General features: G+C 37.6%; 1 protein-coding gene across 1 annotated transcript in view; it reads right to left on the reverse strand.

Annotated features, from left to right (window-relative positions):
• The window catches only part of ano2.L (anoctamin 2, calcium activated chloride channel L homeolog), a gene marked incomplete at its 5' end in the record, with an annotated part of 172,548 nt that extends 152,513 nt beyond the window's left edge, over nucleotides 1–20,035 (reverse strand). The window contains 3 exons of the mRNA XM_018251979.2: nucleotides 9,546–10,001; nucleotides 12,701–12,885; nucleotides 19,837–20,035. Coding sequence (XP_018107468.2) covers nucleotides 9,546–10,001; nucleotides 12,701–12,885; nucleotides 19,837–20,035 — 840 coding nt within the window. The remainder of the gene's footprint in view (nucleotides 1–9,545; nucleotides 10,002–12,700; nucleotides 12,886–19,836) is intronic.
• Nucleotides 20,036–20,996: the final 961 nt, after the last annotated feature.

The following is a 20,996-nucleotide window of genomic DNA, read 5'->3' on the forward strand; positions in this document are numbered from 1 at the left end:
ACTGTTTTATTATTACAAAGAAAAAGGAAATCATTTTTAAAAATTTGTATTATATGGAAAAGATGGCCTTTCCCTAATGTGGAGCTTTCTGGATAATGGGTTTTCGAATAACGGATTCCATAGCTGTATCTTATCGAAGAGCTTCCAAAATTATGGGATTCAACCATGTCGGAGAAATTAAAACACTGTTTGGTAGGCAGCATCAAGCATGAAGCCATACTTGTTGCTCTACATATTTTTCAAACTATTCCTTCAAAAATGTTTGTGTAGATCTGTAAACTTGATATGAGCTAAAAGAAGCCTTGAGAAATGTTGGACCAAAATGTCCCTTGGATCCAGAAGGGTGAAAATCTTATGGAAGAAATATATTGGATAAAAGGGGGGCTCATCAAATTGAACACAATGAAAACAGATTTCTAAGCCCATAAAAAGGAAAAAAAAAACTATTGCTATAAAATCTGAAACTGTATCTCAGAGGCGTTCACATAATTCTTTGGTTTAATAGTTTATCCTTGTGTCTTTCTACTAATTAGCTACATGCTACAATTATTTGCATTATAATGTACGTGGCCTCAAGCAAGGGGTGCCTGCTTTATGTACCCGAAGGGTATGTAGTTGTCTTCTTTAAATATCATCTACGCTTTATTGTGATAACCAGCTTTAGAGTTAACATGCCGTGAAGTTGTATTGCACACGTACACGGATGGTATTGTGAAAACTGCACCAAATTTGCAGAGTGGGCAATATACCAGCACTGCAAGAATGGCAGACAGTTACATGAATTTTAGGCTCCAAAGCAGCTTGGAGCATGTGTTTTGGAAATACGTCTTATCCTCTGATGATTGTCCTGTCCATAACACACTCTCAGTGGTGACTGGTCAAACAAGATGATGGACTTGTCTAAATGCTTATTTTGGCACTCAGATATGTTCTGTATGAATTTATAAAGCCAGCATCTTCATCACACCACCACCACCTGCAACTACTACCAGGTGAAAATATCTATATCTACCAAAGTTAACCAACAAGAAAAATGTAGAAAAGTCTTGAACTTTAGGTTCCGTCACCTCAACAGGATTTAGAACTTGGATTGGGTAAATATTTCACTATTTTAGTAGCTCTAACTGATAACTGATAAAGTAAATGCTAGTAGCCATAGGTTTGTCTTACAGTGCATGTGTAGTTGGGACTCTGCTCACCCAACTAGAAGCTACAGGTGAATATATATATATCTACCACAGTTAACCAACAAGAGAAATCAGCCTAAAACTCTAGGCCCAGTCAGCTCACCAGGATTTAGGACTTGGATTGGGTAATTATTTCACTATTTCAGTAGCTCTAACTGAAAGTAAATGCTAGTAGCTGTAAGTTTGTATGACAGTTCATGCGTCATTGGGACTCTGCTCACCCAACTAGAAGTTACAGATGAAACAGACATCTTGTGGTGCCCATTCATATCAATGATGGAAAGCAGAAGGCGTCCAGTGCTAAATTCTTCAATTTAAAGGACAGTGATTAAAAAAAAGTATTTTTGTAAAGAAATAAGATTATCAGCTGTAATATTGTTCACATACAGTAGGTACATATTTATCAATTCGAAGGAATCAGATTCGAAGGAATAGTGCATTCGATCGAATTCGATTCAAAGTTTTTCCCAAAACAACTTTTCAAAGTCCACCAATTGACTCAAAATAGGTTCTAGGAGGTTCCCCATAGTCTAAAACACCAATTCGGCAGGTTTTAGATGGCGAATGGTTGAATTTTTAAAGAGACAGTACATGACAATACATGATAAATTTCAATATTTGAATTTTTTTAATTCTTATCAAATTCAAATCGAATTTGGACTATTCCCTAGTCGAAGTACAAAAAAATAGCTCAAAATTAGATTTTTTTTTTTCATTCAAGAATTCACCTTGACCTTTGATAAATCTGCCCCCTAATGTTTAAAATGCTATAGCCACTCTTTTGCTAACATACTTCCTAATACACAGGGACCCATCCGCTTTCTTCCAGTCATGTTCTACCATTTCAGTCTCACCTAATGTAGACTGAAATCCCTTTGTCTTTATCAAAGCAACTTGATGATTTATTCACACAGACAAGCGGAAGCGATAAGAGAATAAACAAAAGAATGCTAAGTACCTTTTTATTTTTTTAATCTTCCCATGTTTTAAAGCCATCATAATTAATTCATAGGATGACAACTAATTATACAGTCAGCTAGAATCTTATAACCAGTTGTTGGTAGACTGGAATACACTCCCCTATGCAACTAGAAAACACGGCCATCAATAATATGTTTGATAACGAACATAAGACATTGTTTTCAATATAAATAACTATCATGATAGTGTATCTTCAAGTTCCTCTATGTACGTATCTGTTGCAGTTTTTGTTTGCCGTACATAAATTACTAGTATGGCTCCGCAAGTCACTGTACACCTGAATCTTAGTTATGCATGTCTGGTCAAGGTCACTAAGGGTGGCCTGATTGATGAATGGATGGTCAGACTTACTGGGCTTCTGTTGCATTACCTTACCTTAGCTTTATATTGTTGAACAGGGTTAGGTTTGATACAACTGGCTCTGCTGTGTAGGGTCAGAAGGATTCAGCTCTTCCATGGAAGAAAAACTCTCCTGTTACTGATCATGTAAAACCTCAGTCGGATTTTGTGTACATGTGTCATGTCTTTCATTGATGTGCCATTCAGCTATAGAGGCTTATGTACAAGTGTAATTGTCTTCATTCATTATTAACTCACAATCATTTCATCCAGAATAGTAAGTGATCTCAAACTTGACCTTGCCTGTGTGAACTTAATACTTTGGCAAAGGAGTTTTGTTCATAAGGATAACAATGCTATATCAATTTAGTGTGCAAGCATTTACCCGGCAGTGTGCACAAATAGCGGTATTTCTACAGTCGTTTCCCAAGAGAAGTCAATTTGTTGCCAAAGGTTTGAAAATGACAGAGACTTTTATCAACCTTAGTAACTAAAGGGGCTGTAAGACAACAATACTGTTTCACTAACAGACCATACTTTCTTATACTTAAGTATATAGTTAACAATTGTTTTTGAGTTCTTTAACATCCTGTTGCAAATAGCTGATCTGTGCTATGAGTAACATAGTCTATTTGGATGATTACAACCTACCATTTCTTAGATCTGGTGCATCAGAACACTGTCCAGCTACCAACCCCTCTCTCTTTTTAGTCTCTCCAGAATTTGAAATGCAAAATATTAACATCTTTACATATTTCCAATTTATATATGTTTATTTGATCAACTAACCTATCTAATAACTATAGGAGCCTAAGTTAGAATTAATAAACAAGGTGCACATTTACTTAGCTCGAGTGAAGGAATAGAATAAAAAAAACTTCGAATTTCAAAGTATTTTTTTGGCTACTTCGACCTTCGACTACGACTTCGAATCGAACGGTTCAACTAAAAATCATTTGATTATTCGACCATTCGCTAGTCGAAGTACCGACTCTTTAAAAAAAACTTCGACCACCTACTTTGCCACCTAAAACCTACCTAGCATCAATGTTAGCCTATGGGGAAAGTCCCCATAGGCATTTCTAGCTTTTTTTTATCAAAGGAAAATCGTTCGATCGTTGGATTAAAATTCTTTGAATCGTTCGATTCGAAGGATTTAATCGTTCGATCAAACGATTTTTCCTTCGATCGTACGAACAAAGGAAATGCGGTAAGTCCTTCAACTTCGATATTCGAAGTCGAAGGATTTTACTTAGACGGTCAAATATTGAGGGTTAATTAACCCCCAATATTCGACCCTAAGTAAATGTGCCCCTTGATGTAGCACCTCCAATACTTTTTTTGCAAGGGTCAGAAATATTTGGCCCTGCGTTTTGGAGGTTGGGTACATCTCAGCACACTGAAAGTTTATATGTATAGTCATTATGGTGCATATTTATGACAAAAAGTTCATATTCCTTCCACTGTTTTACTTTAGGTATAATATGCATTTTCCCAATCTTCTCTTATATATCTCTTTTATATATATTTTTTTCTTCTTATATGTTTTCTATAGGTTTAGTATATTATATTTTCTATTGGTACTTTTTCCTCTCTCTATAGGATAACACAGTATACAATGTATTTCCATTGTTTTTTTTTTCTTCTCATTTTTCTGTACTGAGCTTTTCACTCATTGGTTAAGACGTAAAAAGTTTTGTCACTCTCCATTCATTTCTATGGGATTTTTAAAAGAGTATTTATCAATGGGTGAAAGTGAAAGTTCATCCTTTGATAAATATGGCTTTAAAAATCCTATAGAAATGAATGGAGAGAGGCGGAATTTCACACTAGTGGACTGTGGCCATCTCTAACTTCACTCTTTGATAAATATACCCCTAAGTGTGATGTATTGTATTTTAATTGGTATGAACCCATTTAAAAGGGTTGTACCAAGGGGCGACCTACAGCCTATGAGTAAATGCCCATTCAGGCATGAAACGCATTGGGCCTCTTGTATGTCCTTTTATTAAAACTTGCGCTACTGATTTACTAACAAATGGACCTCACCCCACTTTCAATCCTGCAAACAGTAAGAGTGTTGCTCAACAATACTGTTTCACTAACAGACCATACTTGTTTTCTTATACTTTAGTATATAGTTAACAATTAATGTTGAGTTCTTTAACATCCTGTTGTAAATAGCTCATCTGTGCTATGAGTAACATAGTCTATTTGGATGATTACTGAATGAGTCAGCAGTTTGCAATGCACTGGCACAGGTTGCAGGTGTACTGCCAAACAGTGTCTCCTGTAGGCTGCCAGTCCACATAGGGGCTACCAAATCAAAGCACTTATTTGGCATCCTCTGGGACTTTTTTCATGCTTGTGTTGCCCCCCCTTTTTTTTTTTATAGTTTTTACTTTTTTTTACATTTGAATGTGGCTCATGAGTAAAAAAGGTTGGGGCCCCTGGAAATAATAATAAACCTGATTCTGACATCCTGGGTGTTTGTTTGTATCATTGAAGGCAGGATGGTAAGCAGGCCTGGATTTGTGGAAAGGCCACAAAGGCCCTGGCCTAGGGTGGCAGAATTTTAGGGACGACATGTTACCCAGCCACATCACAATGGGTTCAGAAGCACTGGGGACATGTGGACATAGCTGTTCAAATCTCATGTGCACCAATACCTATGCTCTGGATCCAACAAGATAAGACTTTACTTGTGCATCTGAAGGCGGGAGGCGGAAAGGGGAAAGGGTGTTGGTAAGGCTGCTCTTAAAAAGATGGGTGGGCGAGATATACAAGTTTTCTGAATGCATTGAGGATTAGATAGACCATGTCTGTATTATTATAATAGGCAAGTATTTATAAAGATCCACATATTCAACTGGGTTTCACAAAAAATATCAAAATTAAAAAGATGGTTATGAGATGCATGGTGTTAAGTTGAGCAATATCAGGCATTAGAAACTTGAGAGATGGGTATTGAGTAGTGATGGGGGAATTTGTCCTGTTTTGCTTTGCCACAAAATGCACGAATTTCCAGTGAAATTCATGAAACGGTGGAAAAATTTGTGACGCCGACGAAATTTGATGGCATTAAAGTCAATGGGCATCCATTTAATTGTCGCCGGCTACAATTAATTATAGTTACACCACGGACTCTAGTGCATATTCCAACTGAGTGAAAACTGCATGGGCACTAAAGTAGTCCTTGCCATAGGCCGTAATTTCACTTTCACCACAACATCACTTTATAAATTAGTCCCAGTGACTCAACTACCATAGACCCAGAGAACTAAGACAAGCAGGTCAACCTCTAAAGAAATGTGTTTGATATATGATTGACTGAAGGCTGAAAGTTTGTGAGAAAGCCTGAAGGAGCTTGAATGGTAATTCAAGAGAAGGGATGCAGGTTCTTAAAGCCATTAGTATTCATATGTGAAGAAGAAATAGTGAGAAATGCAAGTGGAAGTGAGAAATCTCACATGGTTCATAATTGCAACAGCTGCTGACTCTGTTCTTGCAGACCAAGTTGGAAGCTTATTGGTCTATGTATGAGGCCAACAGAGAAGCCTGTCCTATTGATATCTGGAAAAAAATCAGCCAGGTATCTATCGTGCAGATTTGATTTTATTGTGCAATGAGGATTATATCAGCATGTTGATGCAGTCCTCATCTGACGGATCTCTAGACCTATAGTGTGTGAGGCCAAATCAGGCCCATAGCTGCCTTGCCAAACAAATGGATCTTGCAGTGTATGGCCAGTTTTATTCTTTCTATTTTTCTGCCAGGGACCCACATACCATTGCCCTACAATAGGAGTCCCCAACCTTTTTTTTGCCAGTGAGCCACATTTAAATGTAAAAGGAGTCGAGGAGCAACACATGCCTAACAAAATGTTACTGGGCTGTGATTGGCTATTTGATAGCCCCTATGTGGATTGGCAGCCTACAGAAGGTTCTGTTTGGCAGTACATCTGGTTTTTATGCAACCACAACTTCAAGCAAGGAATTGAAAAATAAGCACCTGCTTTAAGGCCACTGGGAGAAACATCTAAGGAGTTGGTGAGCCAAATGTTACTCACGAGCCACTGGTTGGGGATCACTGCCCTAGAATTTACATTTCTGGGTTGTTCTTCGATCCATGCCTCATAGCCGCATGTTCACTGCCAACATTGGGTGCAGCGAGAATAAAAAAACACTGGTTGGAAAGGCATTAAGCCAATTTATTAGGCCATTATCAGATCTTATGAACATCTTTGTGTCCCATGACAGCACAGGTGGATCAGTCAATAGCAGAGGTGTCATAATATTAATAATCATTCAATTGAATTGATCCATCTGTGATACTATTGGAATATTCATATGCTGCTGCATATGACACTTGATAACTATTGTACTGATATTCCCTTCCTTCTACATTTCAGCCACTTTTGTTAAAAGGATAAAAATAAAAAAAATTGTATTTGTTCCAGAATTATTTAAAATTAAATTAACTGGGGAAAAATACTTTTCTACCATGCTTTATGATTCTAGACAACAGAGGCCTCAGTAGTCAGATATCCTCTACATATTGTTGTGTTTATACATAACAGTGTGTACTGTATGATCACTGCAAGATTTTGAGCCCTTAACAGGATTAACAGAGAGGCTGGAGTACAAGGCCTAGTCAGTGGAAAGAAATAATTCCACAGCAATTCCACAAAGGTCACTGTATGAAAACAAGAAATATTTAGTTACAGAAAATTGCTCAGCCATAACTAAAAGTGCATGAAGTTTACATGAAAGTTTGGTGTTTTCAAGTCAAGCTGTTGGTCATTTGCACATAGTAAAATTGTATAATGACTGTCTACAATCAAATTCTTATTTACCAAATTTAGAGGCAATTTGTTTTGTTAGGTTATAGAAATTAGAACCATAACATATCCTTTGTTTCAAAGAGATTCTGAGATTTTATTGGCTGTAAAATAAATCAATGTGTTTCATAAATAAGTCGATATTCAATGACATTTAAGATGTCTGCTAGCATGACTCGCTTATCTTTGCTAGTATTGCATGATAATGATTTATTCAGGGGTGTAATTACAGTGGAAGCAGGCACTGCGGCTGTAGGGGCCCCATGAGGCCCTTATTTAATGAGTAATTTTAATATATATTGGTAAAAAAAGGACAACCTCTAGAAAGTTTAGGGGCCCTAGAACAATAGGTCAGCACTCACCCAACCGTATTTAGATAAAGAGGTGCATGTGCAGAGTTGTCCACTCCAACTGGCTGAATATATGAATAGCAAAATCACAGCACCATAATCTTGCTGATTGATAAAAGCCTTTATTGGATTCCTGGCTCAAATCTCGAAAAACACGACGTTTCAGGCCTGCATGGCCTTTTTTCAACTTGTTTGTTCGAGATTTGAGCCAGGAATCCAATAAAGGCTTTTATTAATCAACAAGATTATGGTGCTGTGATTTTGCTATCACGTTTGGGAGCCCCTCAGATTATTTTACTGTGGGGACCAGTTAGTTATGCCACTGGATTTATTGTGTATCATAAAATTGCATGTCAGAAACCAAACGTTTAGCACAGCTGTGAAACCTATCCCAAGCCCCACCCCTCCCAAAATGATCTTCCGCTGCACTTGTAAAGTTACATTATATGCCCATGCCATGAGTACACCAAGTAAAAGTAATGCTGTTTCCTTTGCATTGTAAATAAAACAATATGTTTAATTGTAGTCTCTAGTTATAGCAACTGCAATCAAAAGATAATTCTAAATAATAAATATAAGCATCATGGTGGCCATTTGGCAAGACAGTAGTGGACTAAAAGCTGAAAGCATAATGGTCCTTTTCACCAAAGGTTATATAACCAGTGGGACCGATTTAAGGTCTATCATCCCAATTAACACATTAGATATACAGTAGCTTCTGCTTGAGGATAGTTCATAAACATATAATGTTTAATTCTGCTGACAAAGGACTCAGTGACCATGGCCTTATTCCAATTGGTATACTCTTAACTAAAAGGATGGGGGGTGGCTTCTTATTCAGAGAGTAATTTACTCAGTTGGTCCCTTGGCCAGCAGTGGAAATTTTTTTTCAGTGGTTTCCTAGGCACATGTGGATTTAATAAGTGTTTTGCGAGACACTTGTTTTCCAATGATGCTTTCCTTTAAGATTAGCATGAGTCATTAAAGTAACTCCCAGAAGAAAAAGGTTTAGCTATAAGGGAGGGATGGAATAAAGAAAAGTGCCTGTATAAACAAAGTCAGATCTACATTAAGAGGACTTGTTTCATTAGTGGTCAGTCACACCTTGGTGTTGTTAAAATAATAACTAACATGTTCTTTAGCTGCAATGTATATTTTACACAAGTACGTCAATATCTCTGAAGAGCTGGTCAACTCCAAAATCAAGTTTCACTGCTCTAAATATTTAAAACAAATCAATTATTAATATAGGCTTCCTAATTCAACAACAAACTGTCCACTATGCACATATTGTAAATCACAAACAATTCAGTATGTAAATCAAGACACTGTAATCCCAGACACAATTGCACTAAAGGGCCCAAAAGCTGGCCTCTTGCTGCCTATTCAAAAAGCACTTGCATCTGGGACCTGACTGTGCTCTTTACCTGGAGATCTTGTGCAGAGTGCAGCACCAGCAAATCCAAAGCAGCTGTGTCCTTATTGTTTGCCATAAATCACAGTTCCCCTTTACCAGGTCCACTAGAAGTTATCAAACCTAGTAAAATAGTTTCTTGACTCATTTGAGGTTTGCAAATGAACAGCCCAAACCATCAGGCTCATGTTTTTTTCTAGATGTCAGAAGTATTACATCACAACCCTTCTGTTGTGATGTTCCTCATGACCTTACATTTTTATAAAATAATAGCACGATACATGTGAACTCACAAAACAAACTATAGAAGTTTTTTTACTGTTGACTCATATCCATAGTCCCTTCAACATCTACTGTAAGTGCCATTTGTTAATTATGTCCAACAAAAGGACAGCAACTTTGCTTACAGTAAGTAAATTTAATTCTCTACATACCTCAGGGTCTTTTTCCAACTCCAGGCCAGCTTCCATAAGGTTCTGCTCAAACTCCCCTCTTTGAATTTTCTTCTCTTCTTCAAGAGCATCATGGTGATTTATTTCCACTACAACAACACCGTCAGGATGATGTGGCTGATTTCCATTTTCAGAGTGAGGGTGATCACTGTTTTTGTGTTTCTGATGATTATGAATGTTCTCCTTCTGATTGCTTTGATGGTGCAAATCCCCTGGCAGAGACTGTTGGGGTGTTTTCCCAACTTCTTCTGGAGTTATTGAATTCCCATTAGACACAATGACAGCTGGAGGTCTGTGACTCCCAGGGGAACCATTTTGATGGGAAGAGCGGTGTCTATAATGATAAGCAAGAACATAGTCCACCTTTCTTTTGCCATCACCAAAATGCATGCCACTTTGTTTTATTGGCTGGTTTCCATCGACATAATTATTAACAACCTGCAAAAGATAAAAAGTCATGAATGAATCCCAAGGGACAAGGAAACACAAACAGAAAATTCATCCAGAATATTACCTGGGTAACACTGTAGAAGTTGATAAACAAACCTTACAATCTTAATACATTGTGTAAGAATATGCTGATGAGTTCCAAAACAAAGTCAATGTAACCTAAAATGGAAGGCAGATGAGGAAAGAGAGAGTAAAAGAAGGAATAAAATGGAGGTAGATGGAGACATGGAACAGAGAAGGCTGGTGATTGACGATTACAGTAGATGTCTACTGAATAACATAACAATATTCCCAATAAAACCCAAAGTACAGACGCAACAGGTTATACCATGTTTATATTTCAGTATTACAGTATTGAAAATTGAATGTCAAGGCTTATTTTATTAATATAACATATTCATGATTTAAGCATTCATAGATATCTAAATTCTAATCCTTAATCCATAAAGTTGGGTAAAACTGCATGTAAAAAAATGTCTTTTTCTTTTTTACCTCTTTTTTTTGTTATTAAATGTTCCCCAGTTACTATCAGCTGCTGAACACATTCATATCTCCTAATGCCACCTAACTAACCAAGGTTTTTTCACCTTTCCAAAAAATTTAAATGCTACTTACTGGAAGTCCTTGCATGTTCACCAGGTCCATATTTGAAATTCAACACGTAAAGCCTCCCTCCCACCCTCCCTGTAGAAAACTATGTATCAGCGAAATGAGTTCACTGGAGCAAATGTCATCCTCTTGGTTTGGAAAGAAAGGGAACCATTGAAATAGAATCCATTGTGCGGTGAAACCAGATCCCCTGAGTTTCTGTTTTCTATGGAAGTTGTTGACATTAAATGATGGGTTTGAAGGCAGGGTGTATTACGAAACTGATCAGTGGTAGATGTTTTCGAGTTTAGCACTACAGGATAAATCTGGGTTCTGTTCTGTCATTGCCTTGGCGTCTAATCTACCCACTAAAAGAGGTCTCCATAGAAACCCTGAGCAAGAGAAGCAGCTGTCATCCCAAGAGATCAAGGGGCGGGAGCAAGAAGCCTCTTACCTTGGAAGTAATTATTATGTGCACACCTCATAGTTTACCTTGTTTCATACATGCAAACAAGAGAATAAAAAAATATATATATATATATATTTTTTTTTTTTATGGTATGGCATTGCCATAGTGTTTTCTCTGTAAAAGTAACATTTATCATTAAGCTGAACATTGGCTACTGATTCTGTATTGTCTGTACAACCACTATGTGAATGAAGAAGTCAGTGTAAGGACTATATTTTGATATTATTGTCAGTAGGTAACCCTTTTAAGGCACCATTGATTGCACAATATCTGTAAGCAACATCTCATTTTCCTCTGAGATGGCATTGAATAACCGTGCCATTTTAATTTCTCCTTAAAGTCTCCTATGAAATTGGGGCTGGAAATGTAAAAACCAAGTTATTTTTAAGGCTGGGAAAAGTTTCTATAAACACAAGGCATTAGAGTTGTTTAACCTTGTTCTGTAAGGTCTATGTCACTTGATGTTCTAGCAGCATACTAACAATATATTCCTTTTTAATTTTTAGAGAGAAAGAGTTTTAAACATCAAAACCTAATTTAAAAAAATAACTGGGCATGCAAAAGATTTTAGATGCAAATCGTCATATTTTTTACCCACAGTGCTGCATTTTTTCTCAAAATTCTAGTGCAGGTGTCTGAGGTGCAAGGTTTTCTCGCATGGTGTGATTTCTGCTATGTGGCAATTGGTGTGAATCAGTGGATGGAAGTCAGTTGTGTGTGTGTGTTGGTTCAAGCCACTAAGGGAACCCTGGAAGCAACACTTCCTCAAGATTCAGGGCTCCTTCTTGTTCCTGTTTGTGGCAGGTGTTTATCATGCAAGGTTTTATGGAGCATGGAAAAGTGCAATTTGTTTGTTAATAGCATCTAAAGGTACACATTTATGCACTTGATTTAGTGTATTTGACTCAGGTTTGCAGTCAGAGGCTGCACTATTCAATTGTGAATATTATTATGCTGTGACTGGTCCAAATATATTAAGGGACAGACCATGAGCATGAAGTGCATAAACAAACCATTCTCCTTTCTGATATTAGGGGTTTATTTAAGATATAATTTCTCAGTTAATGTGCCTGTTACAGTGCAAACACATCACTTGTATCTGTCCCCTGTGCATGCACTGTGCACCCATTATGATTTTGTTAACACAACTGGTACAAGGGAAGGCTCCAGGGGCACCTTCAGTACACAGACATTTCTGATTATGCCTTGAGCATGAAGCCTATGTAACAGGGTGTGCAGAGGTATCCCTACAACTTGGGACATATTTTTTATGCTGTGTAAAATTAAATTCGCTGAAAAAACAATGTAAAAAGCTGTGTAAAATGAATGGCAAATGTATCAAGGTGTGTGTAATTTTACACCATGCCAATGGCAGATTTGCGACTCTTATTTTACATTGCTTCCGGCGGAAGGTAGCTAAAATATCAACCATAAAGTAGGACAGAACTGTTGCTTTGTGTGAGACAGAAAGAAGACTCAGATATTTGACAACACTAATGCTAAAATAAATGAAATAAAGAGGGCTTTTCCTAATCAGCTATTGTCCAGGGGTAAAAGTCAGCATTAGCCACAAAAGCCCAAATACATACATAGCAAATAATGTGTTTTGTTTTGTTTGAAGTCTACTTACTGAATAGATGTGTGCATCAGGGGAGTTAGATGCATCAAATGCTCCATTGACGTTTCCTTGGTGAGTATAAGCTTCAGGCAGGTACTGAGTAACTGTCAGGTATTTTGTTTTAGGTGGGGGGCAGGATTCACCTGTGGTCCTTTGTATGTGTCCATTCTGAGCTGCATTTACTGTCAAAGGTATGTCTAAAATAAAACAATACAAGCTTAAGTAGAATGAAATACATTGTTCATTGATATGTTTATATTTGGGGCAGAGATTTGGAACCCCTACATTGCATTCATTTTTTCTGATTTACAAGGGTTGTTGTGTTTCATATATATATAAAAAAAATTGGAATAGGCCAAGCACTCCCACGCTGTAATCAACAAATAGCCCAGGTGCACTCTTTTGTAGAAATCCATATAGACTATAGCTGCACACTGGGGCTTATAAAAACTTCACTTTTCTTATATCAAGTTAAAAAAAGAACAGGCCAACGTTTCAGTCCCCTTCTAGGACCTTTATCAAGATATACTGTATATACAAATTAAATCAAATGTGAAAAACTGGCTGTGCAAAAATTTGGGTACCTATGCAATTGTGCTAATTTGACTGCATGTGACTGCTCAATACTGATTACTGGCAACACCATATTGGTTGGATTTTTATTATTATTATTAACATGTATTTATATAGCGCCAACATATTGCGTAGCACTGTAAAGTAAATGTGATTATACAACTAAATCACATGAATTACATACATAGAACATATGGAGTAACAAACATCACAATCAATACAGGTACAAAAAGGTGAGGAAGGCCCTATGCATAGGCATACAGTCTAAAGGGAAGGGAGTAATACACAAGGTGTGGGAGTGGGCAAGATCGAATTAAGTGGGTGAGTAATGTGGTACTGTATGTGGTGTGCGTTTGGTAGTTAAGCAGAGTGAGGGTAGGCTTCTCGAAAGAAGTGCGTTTTCAGAGATTTCTTGAAAGCAGAAAGGTTGGGAGAAAGTCGGACAGACCGTGGGAGAGAGTTCCAGAGGAGGGGTGCAGCCCTTGCAAAGTCTTGAATGCAAGCATGTGAGGAGGTAATGAGAGAAGAGTTGAGTAGCAGGTCAGTAGAGAAGCGTAGTAAGCGATTGGGTGAGTATATAGAGATGAGTTCAGAGATGTAGGGTGGGGCAGAGTTATGAAGTGCTTTGAAACTCAGTGTCATTAATTTGAATTTGATTCTGAAAGGTAATGGAAGCCAGTGCAGGGATTAACAGAATGGCGAGGCAGAGGAGGAGCAGTTGCTGAGGTGTATGAGCCTCGCAGCAGTGTTCATTATGGACTGGAGAGGTGACAGTCTCTGGAGGGGAAGGCCAATTAAAAGAGAGTTACAGTAGTCTAGACGCGATATGATGAGAAAGTGAATAAGAATTTTGGCAGCATCTTGGGTGATAAATGTTCCTTAGGTGGAAGTGACATGATTTAATAAGTGACTGGATATGAGGAGTGAATGACAGGGCAGAATCTAGGATAACCCCAAGGCACCAGGCCTGGGGAGAGGGGGTGATAGTGGAATTGTTAACTATGATGGATACTTCGGGGATGCTACTGGTGTTAGTTGGAGGAAAGAGAACCATTTCAGTTTAAGAGAGGTAGCGTTGCAACATCCAGGTAGAGATAGTGGACAGGCAGAAGGAGACATGAGTTAGGAGTTCTGGGTTGAGATCAGGAGATGAGAGATAGATCTGAGTATCGTCAGCATAGAGGTGGTAGTGGAAACCATACGAGTTTATTAATTTGAGGTAGGGGAGAAGATGATACTCCATTGTAGGAGGCACTGAAGGAACGATTGGTGATGTAAGAAGAGAACCAGGACAGGGCTGTGTCACGAAGGCCAAGCGACTGGAGGGACTGGAGGAGGAGAGGGTGATCTACAGTGTCAAATGCGGCTGAGAGATCAAGCAGTATTAGTAGTGAGAAATGATTGTTGGCTTTAGTGGTTAAAAGGTCATTAGTTAGTCGAGTCAGGGCAGTTTCCGTGGAGTGTTGTGGCTTAAAACCAGATTGTAGGGGGTCCAGCAGGTTATTTCAGAGAGGAATGAGGTTAGTCGGTTGTAGACTAGGCACTCAAGTAGTTTAGAGATGAAAGGTAGCAGAGAAATAGGTTGGAGGTTGTCAAGATTGGAGGGATCAAGAGGGGGTGACAAGAGCATGTTTTCAGTTGAGAAGGAAACAGTCCAGTTGAGAGCAAAAGATTAAATAGGTGAGTTAAGGCTTTGATTAGACAAGGATTGGTATTGTGGAGAAGTTTTGACGGAATTGGATCAAGCGGGCAGGTGGTAAGGTGAGAAGAGGCCAAAAGCTTTGAGACTTCCTCATCAGTGACAGGGGTGAAGGAGCACAGGAGAGACTGGGTAGTGTGGAGGGAGGGTGGTGCAAGTCTAGGGGGGTTGAGTAGTGTAATGTCCCTTCTGATAGTGTCAATTTTGTTTTTGAAGTGCTCAGCAATATCTTGAGCAGAGACAGATGTGCATGGAGGGGGTGGAGAAGGGGAAAGGAGAGTGTTAAAGGTGGAGAAAAGTTTTGCTGGTTTTTTAGAAAGGGAGTTAATGAGTGAATTAAAGTATGTTTGTTTGGCTTGGAAGAGGCTGGTGTTATAGGAGCGCTGGGCAGATTTGTAGCTCCAAAAGTCTGATAAGCTCGTTAAGCCTTGCATTTCATAGACAGGTGTGTCCAATCATGAAAAAAGATATTTAAGGCGGCCAGTAGCAAGTTGTGATTCTGTTTGACTCTCCAATGAAGAGTGGCAGCATGGGATCCTCAAAGCAACTCTCAAAAGATCTGAAAACAAAGATTGTTCAGTATCATGGTTTAGGGGAAGGCTACAAAAAGCTATCTCAGAGGTTTAAACTGTCAGTTTCAACTGTAAGGAATGTAATCAGGAAATGGAAGGCCACTGGCACAGTTGTTGTAAAACCCAGGTCTGGCAGGCCAAGAAAAATACTGGAGTGGCAAACGCAGAGAATTGTGAGGTTACAGACAACCCAAAGATCACCTCCAAAGACCTGCAAGAACATTTTGCTGCAGATGGTGTATTTGTACATCGTTCTACAATTCAGCGCGATTTGCACAAAGAACATCTGTATGGCAGGGTGATGAGAAAGAAGCCCTCACGTCACAAACAGAGTCGCTTGTTGTATGCAAAAGCTCATTTAGACAAGCCACAGTCATTTTGGAACAAAGTGCTTTGGACTGATGAGACAAAAATTTAGTTATTTGCATGGCATAAGAAGAACACCGCATTCCAAGAATACAAGACACTTGCTTTTGCAAAATGAGGCTCAAATTAAAATTGATGTAATATCTCTGTTGGGGTGCCCAAATTTATACACCTGTCTAATTTTGTTATGATGCATATTGCATATTTTCTGTTAATCCTATAAACTTTATGTCACTGCTGAAATACTACTGTTTCTATAAGGCATGTTATGTATTAAAAGGAAGTTGCTACTTTGAAATCTCAGCCAATGATAAACAAAACTCCAGAGAATTAAGCGGGGTTCCCAAACTTTTTCATATGAATATATATATATAAAGCACAGGACACAGTGGAAAGTGCTAAAAGCAGGACTTAAATGCTATGTTTTTTGCACTTTTGTACCCTGCACTAGCTGGAGTGCAAAGACCTATGCTTCCCGCATAAATACAGCACTGCTTGCGTTCAGGTGGGGGGGGGGGCACGTAGAGGCCCCTGATTATCCACTAACTTAGCTATTATTTAGATATGCAAGTCAGAGAGCACCTCTGATTCGAGGTGCAGAGTGCAAATAGATTTTGTGCCCCTTAGTTGTACTTGTGCCAGAGACATTGTTAAATTGCCCCTATGTTGTCCAGGTTGAAATCCTTCTATAGACCTCTGCTGGGTTTCATGCACAAACAACCTTCAGCAGACACACTCTAGGGTTTATTTAGGAATTGCCATGTTGTTTAACCATAATGGAACATTTCCCCATTATTCAAGTATAATTATGGCTGTGATCTGCATTTTGTCTGCGGCACTTTGATGCATATCAGGTTTACAATGTGTGGGGCCTTTTCAGAGTAGGGTGGTGTCTCTTCCAGATCCCAAGTTCAAAACATCCTTTGTTTCTGATTTGCTGGCCACAAGTCTGGTGCACCTATTGATGTAACCCCCTATGGGAACATTGGCTCTACCAATAGGTCCAAGGATGGCTGTAGAAGTGGAAAGATTAGAACTAACATTCTAGCTTAACAACCTACTTTTTGGTTCCTGAGGTTGCTGACCCTGGAACCAAATAACCTTTTAAATACCAGTTTGGAGAGTGACAAATAGAAAGGCAAAAAAAAAAATAGAATTTCTGGTATAAGAATATACAAAAAAGAGTTACTTAGGTATGTTCCTCTACAGAATGAGCTACCTTTAGATAGATGATAGATAGATGATAGATAGATAGATAGATAGATAGATAGATAGATGGTAAATGATAGATAGATAATAGATGATAGATAGACAGACAGACAGACAGATAGATAGATAGATAGATAGATAATTGATTGATTCATTGATTGATTGATAGATGATTGATAGATAGATGGTAGATGATAGACAGACAGACAGATAGATAGACATAGATAGATAGATAGATAGATAGATAGATGATAGATAGATAGATAGATAATAGATGATTGATTGATAGATAGATAGATAGATAGATAGATAGATAGATAGATAGATAACAGACAGACAGACAGACAGACAGACAGACAGACAGATAGATAGATAGATAGATAGATAGATAAGTAATTGATAGATAGATAGATAGACAGACAGATAGATAATTGATAGATAGATGATTGATAGATGAAAGATAGATAGATAGATAGACAGACAGACAGACAGACAGACAGACAGACAGACAGACGGACGGACAGACAGATAGATAGACAGATAGATAATTGATAGATAGATGATTGATAGATAGATAGATAGATAGATAGATAGATAGATAATTGATAGATAGATAATTGATAGATAGATGATTGATAGATCGATGATAGATAGATAGATAGATAGATAGATAGATAGATAGATAGATAGATAGATAGATAATAGATACATAATTGATAGATAGATGATTGATAGATAGACGATAGATGATAGATAGATAGATAGATAGATAGATAGATAGACAGACAATTAGACAGACAGATAGATAGATAGATAATTGATAGATAGATGATAGATAATTGATAGATAGATGATAGATATATAGATGATAGACAAATAGATAGATAGATAGATAGATAGATAGATAGATAGATAGATAGATAGATAGATAGACAGATATAGATAGATAGACAGACAGACAGACAGACAGATAGATACTGTAAATATATAGATCAGTATTTCTTGTCATATGTCTTGTATAATTTATAGTGTTTACATAAACATGAAACATTTTCTAAGAATGTCACCCACAAACAGAAACCGTGTGTATTTGTCAGTTGATGATTGTTACTCTTATCCTACTCCTTTTTTCCCTTGTAGTTACCCAAAATTAGTTTTACATGCCAGTTCACAGCTTATAAAAATCGCCTCTTCAACGGCATCTCAAAATATCAAATTCACGTCAGTGTTATCGTGGACGCAACTATCTCTTTTATTCATAAACTCCAGCACAAACCTTATCCAGCACCTTACTATGCACAGTTATACAAGCACATGAATTATAAAGAAAGCCTTTTATTAACCACCTGCTGAAAACACTGTGACCTCTATCCAAATTGTTATATGCAAAGCAGAGTGCTGTGTTATGTTTGTGTGTTCAGCATATGTTTATATTTGTGTTTGTTATATGATTAAGGCAGTCACACAGTGATACAGGTATGTGATCCGTTATCTGAAATCCGTTATCCAGAAAGCTCCGAATTATGGAAAATTCATCTCCCATAGACTCCATTTTATCCAAATAATCCAGAATTTTAAAAATGCATTCCTTTTTCTCTGTAATAATAAAACAGTACCCTGTACTTGATTCCAAATGAGATATAATTAATCCTTATTGGAAGCAAAACAAGCCTATTGGGTTTAATTAATGTTTACATGGTTTTCTAGTAGACTTAAGGTATGAAGTTCCAAATTACAGAAAGATCCATTATCTGGAAAACCCCAGGTTCCGGGCATTCTGGATAAAAGGTCTCATACCTGTCAGATCCCATTCTATCATTAGTTTTGCTCTAGTGTACAGAGCACAGTTTTTCTTACATTTTCATTGTGGGTGTTTGTAAATAAATCCATACACAAACAGGTAGAGGTATGAGACCTGTTATCCAAAATTCCCAGGACCTGGGGTTTTCCGGATAACAGATCTTTCTGTAATTTGGCTATTCATCCTTAAGTCTACTACAAAATAATGTAAACATTAAATAAGCCCAAAAGGGTGGTTTTGCTTCCAATAAGGATTAATTATATCTTAGTTTGGATCAAGCACAAGCTACTGTTTTATTATTACAGAGAAAAGGGAAATCATTTTTTAATATTTGGATTATTTGGATAAAATGGAGTCTACGGGGGATGGCCTTTTTGTAATTCTGAGCTTTCTGGATAACGGGTTTTCCGGATCCCATACCTGTATTAGGCACCTTCAGGAATATATCTGCTACTATGCAATGCCCAGTAAAACCTAAGTTTCAAGATCCTTTATACACAATTATTTAGAGTACGACCAAGACTGTAATCTGTTTAATCTGATTTTAGACAGGCATTGACCTTGGCAGCAATCATAGTAAGCCTCTTGACTCTGTATAATATGCTTTTTTAATATATATATATATATATATATATATACATATATATATATATATATATATATATATATATATATATACACACACACACACACACTATATATATATTTCAATGCGAGCATTGGAATGGGGATAATTGCATCTTAATACAAAGGTAGCCACAAATGAATCCTGTATCAGCAACAGTATTCAGCACACCTGTTGGGATCCATGAATAAGAAAAACTAGGCAGCAGACGCTTCAAACATGTAATAAAAATAGCATACTGCTAGTGTTTGGGGTCTGTATATACAGAGAGAGAGAACGAGAGAGAGAGAGAATAACACTCACCGGTTAATGGAGCTTCCATCTTGCAGAGAGAGATTTGGCTGCTGGGAGTTGAGACTAATGTGCTAATAGGATAAGACTGGGTTGCTGCTACTGTGTGCAATCTGCTTTTGTTTCTAACCTGTCTTAGTCTGTGAAAGGGGCTGGAAGCTAATTCTTTTTCAGTTGGAATCTCCTTTAGGCAAAATGCAACTGCTGCTAATCAGCCAGACCTTCTGTTATTGTCATCAGCAACACGTATTGATAATTAAAAAAGAAGGATAAAATAAAAAAAATAAAGTATGTCAATTAAAAAAAAAAAAAGGACTTATGGCACGTTGGTTATTTAGATAGATGTAGTTACAGCTGCATGAATATTGATACAAAGGAAGAGAACAATGTAGATCCCAGAGAGAAGCCAAGGCAATCATCCAATCAGCATGAGTTGCTGAAGTGTCCTGATACGGTTGCACGGGGAGCAATGTTCCTCGACATAATAACTCTGCACTAGAGTATAGGGAGTTGAGCCTTTTATAGGTCGCTCATTTTTTTTTTTTAATCTCAAGTTACACACAGTATATGAAGACGTATCCCTGCATTAAATATTCAGAGGTGTTCCTTGTAAGCATCTGGTCTCTGAAATAGTTTAAATAGTCTCCGCCAGAAGCTTAGGGCAATGGCACGTAGGGCGATTAAAGAGGTGGTTCACCTTTAATCAACTTGTAGTATGGCCAATTATCAGCAACTTTTCAATTGGCCACCTTTATTTATTTATTTTTATCATTTTTAATGATTTGACTTTTTCTTCTGACTCTTTCCAGCTTTCAAATGGAGGTCCCTGACCCCTATGAAAAAGAAATTCTCTGTAAGGCTACAAATGTACTGTTATTGCTACTTTTTATTACTCGTCTTTCTGTTCAGGCCTCTCCTATTCATATTCCAGGCTCTTATTCAAATCAGTGCATGGTTGCTAGGGTAATTTGGACCATAGCAACCAAATGGCTGAAATTGCTAACTGGAGAGCTGCTGAATAAAATGTCAAATAACTCAAAAACCATAAATAATAAAAAATGAAATCCAATTGCAAATTGGAATATCACTCTCTACATCAAACTGAAAGTGAACTCAAAGGTGAACATCCCCTTTAAAGGGGTTGTTCACCTTCAAACAACTAGTTTTCAGAT

Source organism: Xenopus laevis, chromosome 3L (assembly GCF_017654675.1).
Source record: "Xenopus laevis strain J_2021 chromosome 3L, Xenopus_laevis_v10.1, whole genome shotgun sequence".
Taxonomy (NCBI): domain Eukaryota; kingdom Metazoa; phylum Chordata; class Amphibia; order Anura; family Pipidae; genus Xenopus; species Xenopus laevis.